At 38.4% G+C, this 11056-nt stretch overlaps 2 protein-coding genes across 3 annotated transcripts in view; both read left to right on the top strand.

Moving 5' to 3' along the window:
• The window catches only part of wnk4a (WNK lysine deficient protein kinase 4a), a 59568-nt gene extending 54377 nt beyond the window's left edge, over nucleotides 1–5191 (top strand). Inside the window, exons 16-19 of the mRNA XM_016513257.1 lie at nucleotides 1545–1593; nucleotides 1671–1816; nucleotides 4219–4354; nucleotides 5143–5191. Of these exons, the coding sequence (XP_016368743.1) occupies nucleotides 1545–1593; nucleotides 1671–1816; nucleotides 4219–4354; nucleotides 5143–5191 (380 nt within the window). The remainder of the gene's footprint in view (nucleotides 1–1544; nucleotides 1594–1670; nucleotides 1817–4218; nucleotides 4355–5142) is intronic.
• LOC107708982 (serine/threonine-protein kinase WNK4-like) overlaps nucleotides 1429–11056 on the top strand; it is a 10964-nt gene continuing 1336 nt past the window's right edge. Inside the window, exons 1-7 of one of the 2 annotated variants that reach the window (XM_016513365.1) lie at nucleotides 1429–1593; nucleotides 1706–1816; nucleotides 5143–5939; nucleotides 6278–6368; nucleotides 8288–8846; nucleotides 9196–9401; nucleotides 9727–9830. In XM_016513365.1, coding sequence (XP_016368851.1) covers nucleotides 5199–5939; nucleotides 6278–6368; nucleotides 8288–8846; nucleotides 9196–9401; nucleotides 9727–9830 — 1701 coding nt within the window. In that variant the 5' untranslated portion in view covers nucleotides 1429–1593; nucleotides 1706–1816; nucleotides 5143–5198. The remainder of the gene's footprint in view (nucleotides 1594–1705; nucleotides 1817–5142; nucleotides 5940–6277; nucleotides 6369–8287; nucleotides 8847–9195; nucleotides 9402–9726; nucleotides 9831–11056) is intronic. The other variant, XM_016513366.1, reaches the window with a different exon arrangement.

An 11056-nucleotide genomic window follows, 5' to 3' on the forward strand; every position in this document is an offset into this window, starting at 1 on the left:
ATATATATATATATCATATAGGCCTATGTGAGATACAGTAATGAACACTGTGGTATTTTTTGCAGTTCTTTGCGATGAAATCTTCATGTTGTGTCCAAACTCTGCAGAACAAAACACAGTCTCCGTTTACTCCAGCCTGCCAGTCAACTGATCTGCAGATATGTCTTAATTAGTACAGAGAAGCAAAACAATGGCAGTTTTATTTGGATTTAGAGATCTATAACAGAATAATGGAGGTACACACACCCACACACTCATGCGTGGTACCCTGGGGGTTGCGTAACCTCCACTCAAGAGCGGGCTGCTGGATGCAGACCAGGTCCTGATTACAACCAGCCGTGCGAGAGTAGCTGCATCCCAGACCTCCTCCCTGCAGGCGTCCTAATGCTCGTCTCTGAAGTCTCCTGCGTCGTTCACTCAAGATGCTCAAAGTGTAAAGGCGGAGGATATGACAGAATGTAACCCTTGTACCCAAACCACAGGCCTCCTTTTCAATAAGCGGCACAGCTGTGGAGTTTATGCAGAAGAAGTGGCATATGTGTGTATGAGCTGTTTCGTCCATAGAGAGTGATTGTCATGTTAATTGTGGCATAAATAGTATGCAGAATGACTGTGTGTATGGCTGAAGTAGAGCGAGCTGTGAAGGAGCTCATTAGAGATTCAGCGATCAGACATCAACTGCTCTTAACCTTAATTAAACTTAAGCACTCTGTCATTAAAGAATATTACACTAATAAATAAACCACAGTCTGAAGTCACTGTTACTCCCAGTTAGCCTCTGCAGGCTTCAAAACTTTCAGTTCTCAATACCATGCGTTTAAAATTTGAATGTTGTGCAGTAATGAAATAAATGACAAGATTGTGCAATGTTATATTAATGACAGAATACAGGTTATACTGGATTAAGTTGTTTTTTACATTAAATTTAATTTCATTTAAAGGGATACTTCACCCAAAAATGAAAATTACCCCATGATTTACGCACCCTCAAGCCATCCTAGGTGTATATGACTTTCTTCTTTCAGATGAATACATATTAAAAAACAAATTTCTGGCTTTTCCAAGTTTTATAATGGCAATGAATGGTGGTTGAGATTTTGAAGCAAATTAAAATGCTTTAATTGATGGATGGATGCACTTTATTTTGCTTCAAAATCTCAACCACCCATTCACTGCCATTATAGAGCTTGGAAGAGCCAGGAATTTTTTTAATATAACTCTGATTATCTTCATCTGAAAGAAGAAAGTCATATACACCTAGGATGGCTTGAGGGTGAGTAAATCATGGGGTAAGTTTCATTCTTGGGTGAACTATCCCTTTAAACAGGTCAAAAGATTAGAATAGGTCTGATAAAAAAAAGAAAACAGTATAAACAATATTAATTTTTTTACTGTATTTTTCATAAAAATAAATGCACCCTTGATGAGCATCAGACACATCTTTCAAAAACATTCTCCCACTGTCCCCCACTGTAAATGAAGCCTCTATAAAACAGGATTTGAAAGGACATTTATAATATAAAACGCACTGTTTTTCCTTACAGCCAAACCTTCACAGTCTGGCACAAGCTCATTCCTCTTCCTCACTACCAGGTAAGCTTACATAAACTTTGCCATTGAGTATTGATGATGCCAAAATGAAGTAACTCTTTCAAGCGCTTTCAATCCAGCACCTTTTTCACGCATATACATGTGGGTTTTCCAGCAGAGTTTGGTCTGGGCGCCGGGGCAAGAGCCTCTCCTCCGGGAGCCGCTGGAGACATTACCTCATCCACACGTCCACTCTTACGTTCACAGTCTTTCCATAATGCCCCAGGTAAGTGACCACTTCTCTCCAGTGTAACTCTGCTTTATTCCTGTGAGTGGGAATGAAAGCTGGCCGCTCTCTAAATGTCATCAGGCTGTAGCCGGCGCCTTCTGCATATATAGTAACTCAAAGATGCAGTTTGTATCCGCCTTGCTCATGGGACTCTTGGGTAATTGCTTTAGCTGAAGGCAACTTGTTTGTGGGCTGTGAATGCTGTCTTCACGGTTCCAAAAAATAATGAAAGTTGTGTTAACCTAAACAACATTTAAAACATCAACAGACGTCATTTTGACAGATAAACAATACGGCATCTGGTCTGTTATGACTCCGTACTTTAACAACGCCCCCACAGTTACTCAAAAGGGATAGTTCACCCAAAAATAAAAATTAGCCCATGATTTACTCACCCTCAAGCCATCCTAGGGGAGTATGACTTTCTTCTTTCAGACGAAGACAATCAGAGCTATATTAAAAAATGTCCTGGCTCTTCCAAGTTTTATAATGGCAGTGAATGGTGGTTGAGATTTTGAAGCTAAATAAAGTGCATCAATCCATCATAAAAAGTGCCCCACTTGGCTCCAGGGGTTAATAAAGGCCTTCTGAAGCAAATTTATGCATTTGTGTCAGAAAAATATCCATATTTAAGGGTGAGTAAATCATGGGGTAATTTTCATTTTTGGGTGAACTATCCCTTTAAAAAAAAAAAGTTTTTTTTTTTTTTTTTTTACGCCATAGAAGAACCATTTTTGGGTTAATCTAAAGAACCTTTTTCCACTATAAAAGAACCTTTTGTGAATGGAAAGGTTCTGTGGATGTTAAAGGTTGGAACCACAGATGCCCATAAATGACCTTTATTTTTAAGAGAGTATGAATAGTGATAAGAAGTTTTTAAAGTTTTAGAGCATCAGGTCAAAAATAGAGATGGAGAGAGGTGGAAGTGAGGATTTGAGAAGATGAATGAAAATGATTTTGTGTATTCTATTGGAGTAACTAATTTGATACCGTTTACTAAATGATCGTAAAACCCCATCGGTTATCTATGGAAGCTTATTTCGGCTAAAATGAAACAATAAAAAAGGTAATTGCGGCTTTTTATCTCACAATTTTGATTTTTTTTCCCCTCACAATTCTGAGTTTATATCTTGCAATTCTGACTATTTTTTTAAAATGAAAGAAAAAAGTCTGAATTATATGTGAACTCAGAATTATGAGATAAAAAGTTGCAAATAATTTTGTATTTTTTTATTCTGTGGCAGAAATAAGCTTTTATAGATATATTTTTCCTATTGTGAAAGCAGAATAAAACAAAACAAAACAAGAACTTACTACTTGGACTACAAGAGTAAACAAGCTTATGCAACTGAATTTCCTGTGAAATCAGCGTAACGTGAAAAAACGCTAAATATTACATTATTTGACTGAACAATGACATGGTAAAATAAAATTGATTTCAAATGCAATTATTTAACATTTTGAGTTTTTGAATGAAATCAAAAAGCTGTTGTGACCGCATTAGCATATTGAGCTTATTGAAGATAATACAATAGTTTTACCCAAATTAAGACCCGTTCATACCAAGAACGATAACTGTAACGATAGCTATAACGATAACAGCATTCACACCAGTGGACGATATAGTTCTGTTTATTATAAGCTTGCTGCAGTTTTGTCGTCTGCCACTTTAAATGCTAGAGCGCTTTAAAGTCAGATGGATTCTGATTGGCTGTCAATGTTTCTGTCATTCACCGGCTGGAAAAAAATTGTTCTGAAAGAGATTCCAATGATATTGTTTCTCTTTGTCGTTAGCGTTATAGTTGTGGTGTGACTTACTAATTCTCAAAGAATCGGAACGATATTGTCATTTTTATTATTGAATATGTTAATATTGGCTATATCAAGACAAGATCTACCTACAGAAATGGAATTGCACTTACTTTTATGCGTTTGGCAGATGCTATTATCCTGCATTGAAGGTATACATTTGATCAGTTCATGCATTCCCTGAGAATCAAACCCATGGCCTACTGTTTTAGCTACAGTGTTGTAGTCAATTGCATATACATTTTGGGAATGGCAGAAAAAAAGACATGGAACGTTTACAACCCAGTTCATCAAAGTGACAGATAATGACATTTGAAGTGCAACTTCTGCTCCCCACATCTGTTTGTAAGCTCTTCTGCTCTCCCCATCGGGGAGCTCTGTCGTAAATTAAATACCAAGACCCACAAATCCTGCCAGACCCCCGCCCGCTGAAGTCTCTCCACCGCTGCTGGTGCTTTTCTGTCCCTCCCACAGAACATTTTGTTCTGCTGCCTTCTGGCTCCGTGCCTCCATGATGCATCTTGCTTGTTCAATTTTTTCGAAAAAGAATATCCAGATATAACCAAGAGCCACTGTTATGATGTCTACAGCAATTATCTTCATCCGACAAAAATTACCAGCAGCATCCGTTACAATGGGAGCTTTACAAGCCAATGCACAGCTGGTTTTTATTTTCCTTAATGTCAGACTCGCTGGCTTCATCGATCGTTCACTGGGGCTGTTGACGTAATGGACCCATCAGATACAGTGTTAGACAACACTTTGTGTATTGCCATGGAGATGGCACTGTGTGAAAGGTTTATTGTGTTGAGGCCTTTCACTTTAGCATTGACGGATGCACAATGAGAGATGATGGGACAAGCCCATAGGTGTGTGAAATAGAGCGAGGGTGACATCTCATCCTGTTTGCTTAGGCTCGCACAAAGCGGGAGGAACCAGTTACGGTCATTTATCATTGCCTGTATTCACACGAGTATTGCAATCAAGGTTCGGTTATTGCTTATGAATGAGTGTGATTAAATCAGTTGCAACGGTAGCGTTTGTTGTTTTCTGGAGAGCCTTCTAGCTAGGCGTACATCCAAAGTAGGTTTGTGTCAGATCTTTCCAGCATATTTTAAATGCTTTGTATATAAACTTATAGATGCATAGTGTATAGTGAACAACCTTTCAGATGTTTATGAATTGGTTTTGTTTGCAAGCTGTGAGTGTAGTTGTGCTCACATAGGCATCGCTAATATTAACTTTGTCATGTAACTCAAAAAATGTCTAAATCGTTTTTATTAATTTTTATTTCAGTTTTATTTTTGTTGTTATACATTAAGTCAAAATGAACTTGAGAAATGTTGCCTTGACAACTAGCTGAAATTTATTTCAAGTAAAAAAAAAACAGATTTTCATGGTTTTAGTTACTATAATATCCTCGTCACACAGCTGCATGTTTTTTTTTATACAACTTTATGTACAAATCTCACTCTAAACTACCCTTGTGACTTATGTTTTTTGTCATTTCCCAGGTTCTCCTCATCCTCATCACGTCCCATCAGCTTCAGTCTATCCTCCTGATCCCAGAATGCCTCATTCCAAACTACCTCACATGCAGCAGTACATACCCTCATACATGAACACTGCCACCCACTTCCCCTTCCCGTACCCGCCTCACCCAGCCTCCCCCAAACCCGCCCACACTCCCCTATCCCACATACACAGCAGTCCGTCATACTCCCTCTCGTCCCCTTCATCCATCCCGGGCTCCCCGAGTCCCTTCAGCTCGGATGTCTCAAGTCCTGTTTCCGACGTCAACCTGATGTCTCCCCCTCCCACTCACACGCCGGCCATGTGGCCTCCTCACACTCAACCGCTGTTTTCCCTGGCAAATGTGCTGTCTATGGCCATGAGCATGGCACATTCGTTCATGCCCACGCCGAGTCTGGTACAGGCCATGCCCGGTTATCAGCCCGGTTATCCCACGATGTACGCGCCCCAGTATCCTCCATCTGTACCGGCGGAGGTGGCGTACAACCAAGGGATGGCCGAGTATTACCAGACCTTGGGTTCCCAGTTTCGGGACACTGTGATGTCGTCTCCTTCCCGAGCTACTCCAACATCTGCTTCACCCAGCGGCGTCTCCACATCCAGCCAGCAGACAGCGTCCACAGTTCCTCAAGAAGGAACGCTGTACACACAGGAATCCTCCAAGGATTATCCTCACGGATACAGACCCGCTTTCCCCAGACACTTACTGGAGCAGCGGAGCAGCCCCGGGTCTTCATCCGGACGCTCGTCTTCCTCACGAGCGAGTCCAGATAGCAGAGTAAGCCTCATTTTATGCCAGTCTGTACATTTGTTTTTAGAGCTGCAAAATAAACAGAAATAAAATCGCAAAGGCAAAAAATCGCTGCATGTTTCCGAGTCATGCATGATCCAGTGTTTTCAGTGGCTCGGTTTGCAGTAAACGCTGCTAAATCTTTAGCTTTGCCGTGTTATGACTGTGTTTGTTTCCATAATGTTGGCAATTGTTCTGAGCATGATTTATATGACTGAATGTCAACAGCTAACATTGCTAATGTACCTTTGAATGTGCTCATCCTCGGTTATGAAACCCAGATGTGGAAGTATGCCTGAATAAAATGCTCTTGCGTTCTCTCCAAGGTTTCGTCATCCAGTCCTAGATCATCGTCCCCCCTGGCCACGCTAGAGACTACCAGAGCATCCCAGTGCCAAGAAATCTCATCACCATCTGGTAAGATACTGACCCCAAAACACAAACACCCCGACACTTTTACACACACTTATGCAACCTTACAGTTACACACGTCCTGCTACACTGAGGGCTTTCTTCTTACATAATATGGTTTTATAATGTTTAATGGTTAAAGGGTTTGTCGACACCTATTAAATATGCCTGTCGGACTACGCTACCTATAGGCAGAGATTGCCTAGGGCCTCGGGCTTTGAGGCGGGGCCTCCATAACCATAACATTCCTATACGCCAGTTCACCAGTCCAGACAGGCAGCAAAATACGGTCTCATTGTTCATTGGATGTAGTTGAACTGTCACTCACCTGCAATTAAACCAATTAATGATGCCGTTTCAAAACGGGTCCCGCCTTCTGAATGTTTGTCGTACTAAACACATCCTTCAGCTGCTGCGAAGAAAAACGCTAAATATGCATGCAAAGAAGTCCAGCTCCTAATGCAGGTTTGTGAGTTGTCATCATCTATTTTAGAGTGATTGCAATGTATTCTTAATATCTGTCGATCAGCGTCATTTCCGGATAGATCATTCACCGGTTTATTACGAGTTTAAAAGAGCGCATACAATGAATGACATTGCGTCGAGAGCTGATTAGCAAAATAGCTACAAAAGTCCAAGCAAAAAAGTTTGAATTCAAAGTAAAAAAAAAAAAAACCCCTAGAGCATTTTTAATATTTAAAAAAATACATTACTGCTCTAACATAACACTTCATTTCAGTTTCAGCTAGAAATGTCTCTTTCACGTCCACTTGATTTGTGTATATAGTGCACATTTAAGGTAGCAATGCAATACATAGTATCATATTTATTAATATTAATAACATGAAAATATCTGTAGTGAATATTGGTGCCCAGCTAGGAAAAAAATGATCAAAGCACTGAAGTGGTATTTAGGAACTGTGAATAAATTACTGAATAAATGACTTAATAATTACTTAATAGTAACAAATTACTTAAAAATAAAAGCCTCTTATGCTCCACAAGCCTGCATTTATTTGATCAAAAATACAGAAAAAACAGTAACATTGTGAAGTAGAAAAGTTAAAAAAGGAACAGCGTTTATTTAAAATAGAAATCTTTTGTAACAATACCATTCAAAAGTTTGTAATTATATGGGTCAGTATTTATTTATTTGATAAAAGAAGACTGAAGACTGGAGTAATGATGCTGAAAATTCAGCTTTGACTCACAGAAATAGTTCATTTTTACAGAAAACCGAAGATAATAAGTATTTTTCCTTTAGATTTTTTTTAGTTTAATGAATGCACTATATTTTGTTTCAGTAGCATTGATTCTTTAATATCTTGTATTTTGAGGGGATTTCATAACCTCTAAATTATGCTCCATTTATTTCTATATAAAATAATACAAATATGCATTTAAAATGTTTTATAATGTTCAATTAAAACAGTCAGTTATATAATTATATATATTAATAATTTAATTAATTAATTAATTAATTAAATTATAATAATGTTTGTTTATTTATTGTATTATTTTGTTTTATATTATTTTATTTTATTTTCAATCAAATTATTATATATTCTGCTCTCTAACTTTAGGCCACGACTACCCCATTGATATATATATATATATATATATATATATAAGATTTTTGTGTGTGTGAGTTTGTACCATTCTGGTTAAGTAAAATAAATAAATACGAAATTAAAAATTCCCAATGTAAAATGGCTGAAGACCACCAGAGGGTTAAAAAGGCAAAATTAAGCATTTAATTTTCAGGATGATAACTGTATGTCCCTCAAACGCAATGTGATGAGGTCATGTGACAACAGTATAACATAATTCTGCATTGTCATTATCATGCTTGAGGGGATTTGCAAGTGTGTTTGCAGTCTTTTACATCTTTTTCCACCTTTCCTATCTCTCTTTCTCTCTCACAGAGCCAAAGCCTACTGTAACTGTGGGCCGTTTTCAAGTTTCCCCCAGCAAAGAGATTCCTGCTCCGGCCAGACACACAGACAGTGAAAACACACCCACTGAAACTCCACCTGTCGTCCCTCCGGATAATCACATCAGGTCACCGGATCAAAACCTCTCCATTCTTCCTTCCTGCGAGGCTCCGCGTTATTTATTGAGTTCTGCTGACCAGCCCGAGACGGAGAACAATCAAAAAGAAGACCGAGAGGGACAGATTGATGAGCAAGAGCAGGATGTTGATGATGGTGAAGAGACCCCTGTGGATAAGAAGTACAGGAGGAAGAAGGGACGCAGAGTGGATTGCAGCCCGACTCTCATGGGAACGTCGGTGGACAGCGGGTTTTCTGTGGCCATGGATACAGACAGAAGAGTGTGGGATGGAAACACGGGAAGCCCTCCGTATGCCACTCCTCTCCACAACCTCTGGATGAGCCACACGCGCAGCTCCTCCTACCTGAGCAGCGACGAATCAGAGAGCGAGGATGAAGAGATGTGGGGGGAGCTACAGGAGCTGAGGGAGAAGTAAGAGACTTTTATAACTCATCTGCACTCTTAAAAATAAAGCTTCTCCATTGGCATCTGTGGTTCCATGAAGAACCTTTAACATCCATGGAACCTTTCTATATTCCACAAGAGGTTCTTTAGATTATTATAACTAAGAAAAAATAGTTCTGTAGCACTTTACTTGTAGTGTTTATTTATAATGCAATAAAAAAGTATTTTAATGCATTAATTATGTTTTTCGTAATGCGCCTTATAATGCATTGAATGATCTAATGAATAGTTGTATCAAGTCGATAGGGTCAATTGGGCTAGTTTTGTTTGGCAGACCTGGCAACCCTGCTCTAAATCCTCATTTTCTCCCTCTCAGGCATCTGTGTGAGGTTCAGTCTCTGCAGGCGGTGCAGAAGCAGGAGATAGAGGAACTGTACGCCAGAATGGGGAAGGTCCCTCCCCCCTGTATCGTATTTCCAGCCGCAATGCTCTCCAGCCGCCAACGCCGACTGTCTAAAGGAGGAAACGTCCCGTCGTCTCGCAGAAACAGCCTCCAGAGAGTCGACATTCTGCCTTTAACAGGTTAAACCGAGGTTTATGTTTCCAGATTTGAATCATATCAAAACTTAGTGGGCTGCCTTGCTGTTTGCCACCTACACGGGCAGCTGCCTTTTAAGGGAGCATCCATACGTGCATAGCAGCTTAGAAGTAAAGGATTTGGAACTAACAAGCATAAAATGCATCAAACATGTCTCTAAAATTCTTAAGAAGTATCTTTCATTGTTAGTTCATGCTAACTAATCAAGTTAAGTAATGTTAACCTAATACGCAATGTTTTAATTAAATGAAAATGGCAAATGACCGAATGAAATGTTTAATATCGTTCTTTACTGCGATTGTTCCACAGGGATCATGAGGAAAAATTCCCTGAGCGGTAACAGTAGCAGCAGTTCCCAGGAAGGTTCACGGCCGACTAAAGGAGTGACTTTCGCTGCTGATTTTACTAGAATGGTACGATACTTCTGTTGATTACAGGCATTAAATTCAGCTCAGGGTTTCTAATTGGTTCCTGAAGATGCATTCTTGTAAAACAAGCCCTTGATTTCCATCACCTTTGATGGATACAAAATTTCCGCATTGTTTTGATGCCGTTTAATCAAATATGAAAGAAAAACAATTAATTAAAATATATATAGTAAAATATTATATTAATATATTAATTAATACAAATATAAAATACATTTTAATTTGAATTTAATAACATTTTAAACTATAAAAAAGAATTACAATATAACATTTAAAAAAAATTAAATGCAAGTTTTATTGTATTTTATTTATATATTTGGCAGTAATAATGCAACATTCGTTTACCATTGCAAATAGTGCTGATATTTGTGAACATTTGAATGAAATTGAATATAAATCTAGATATTTCTGTCTTTATTGCAGAGGAACCATAATTTCTACCAGACAGAATGTTTACCAAGTAGATTCAGGATTGTTAAAAATGATCAAGGCATATATTTTTTTCTCGTCTTTCACTAAATGAACACAAGAAAGATTTAAAAAAACATATTTTCATTTATATGCACCAGTATAATAGTTTATTGTAAGATGTTAACTAGGTGAAAATGCTACAAAGAATGAATTGATTGAAATGATTCAAAACCGGCAGTTATGAACAAATCCACAGAATTGGATCTTTCTGACTTCAACAGCCTTTTTGCTATTGAAGCTTAAATCAGAGATATTAAAGCATATCTGTCTTAATGCTTTAATACTCATGAAACATAGATGATCAAGCACAAAGTGCACAGTAAAGTGCACAAAATGCATACATATTAGGAATATTCAACATTTCACCCAGGTTTAGTTAGAAGCAAATAATCTTACGATACTTAAAGGGATAGTTCACCCTAAAATGAAAATGTGATGTTTATCTGCTTACCCCCAGGGCATCCAAGATGTAGGTGACTTTGTTTCTTCAGTAGAACACAAACGAAGATTTTTAACTCAAACCGTTGCAGTCTGTCAGTCTTATAATGTAAGTGGATGGGAATCACGGTTTTGAGAGTAAAAAAAACATACACAAACAAAACCAAATTAAACCCTGCGGCTCGTGACGACACATTGACGTCCTAAGACACGAAACGATCGGTTTGTGCCAGAAACCGAACATTATTCATATAATTTTTTACCTCTAATACACCACTATGTCCAACTGTCTTTGGGCGTGC

The sequence above is a fragment of the Sinocyclocheilus rhinocerous genome, unplaced genomic scaffold (assembly GCF_001515625.1).
Source record: "Sinocyclocheilus rhinocerous isolate Xijiao unplaced genomic scaffold, SAMN03320098_v1.1 scaffold24, whole genome shotgun sequence".
In the NCBI taxonomy this organism is placed as follows: domain Eukaryota; kingdom Metazoa; phylum Chordata; class Actinopteri; order Cypriniformes; family Cyprinidae; genus Sinocyclocheilus; species Sinocyclocheilus rhinocerous.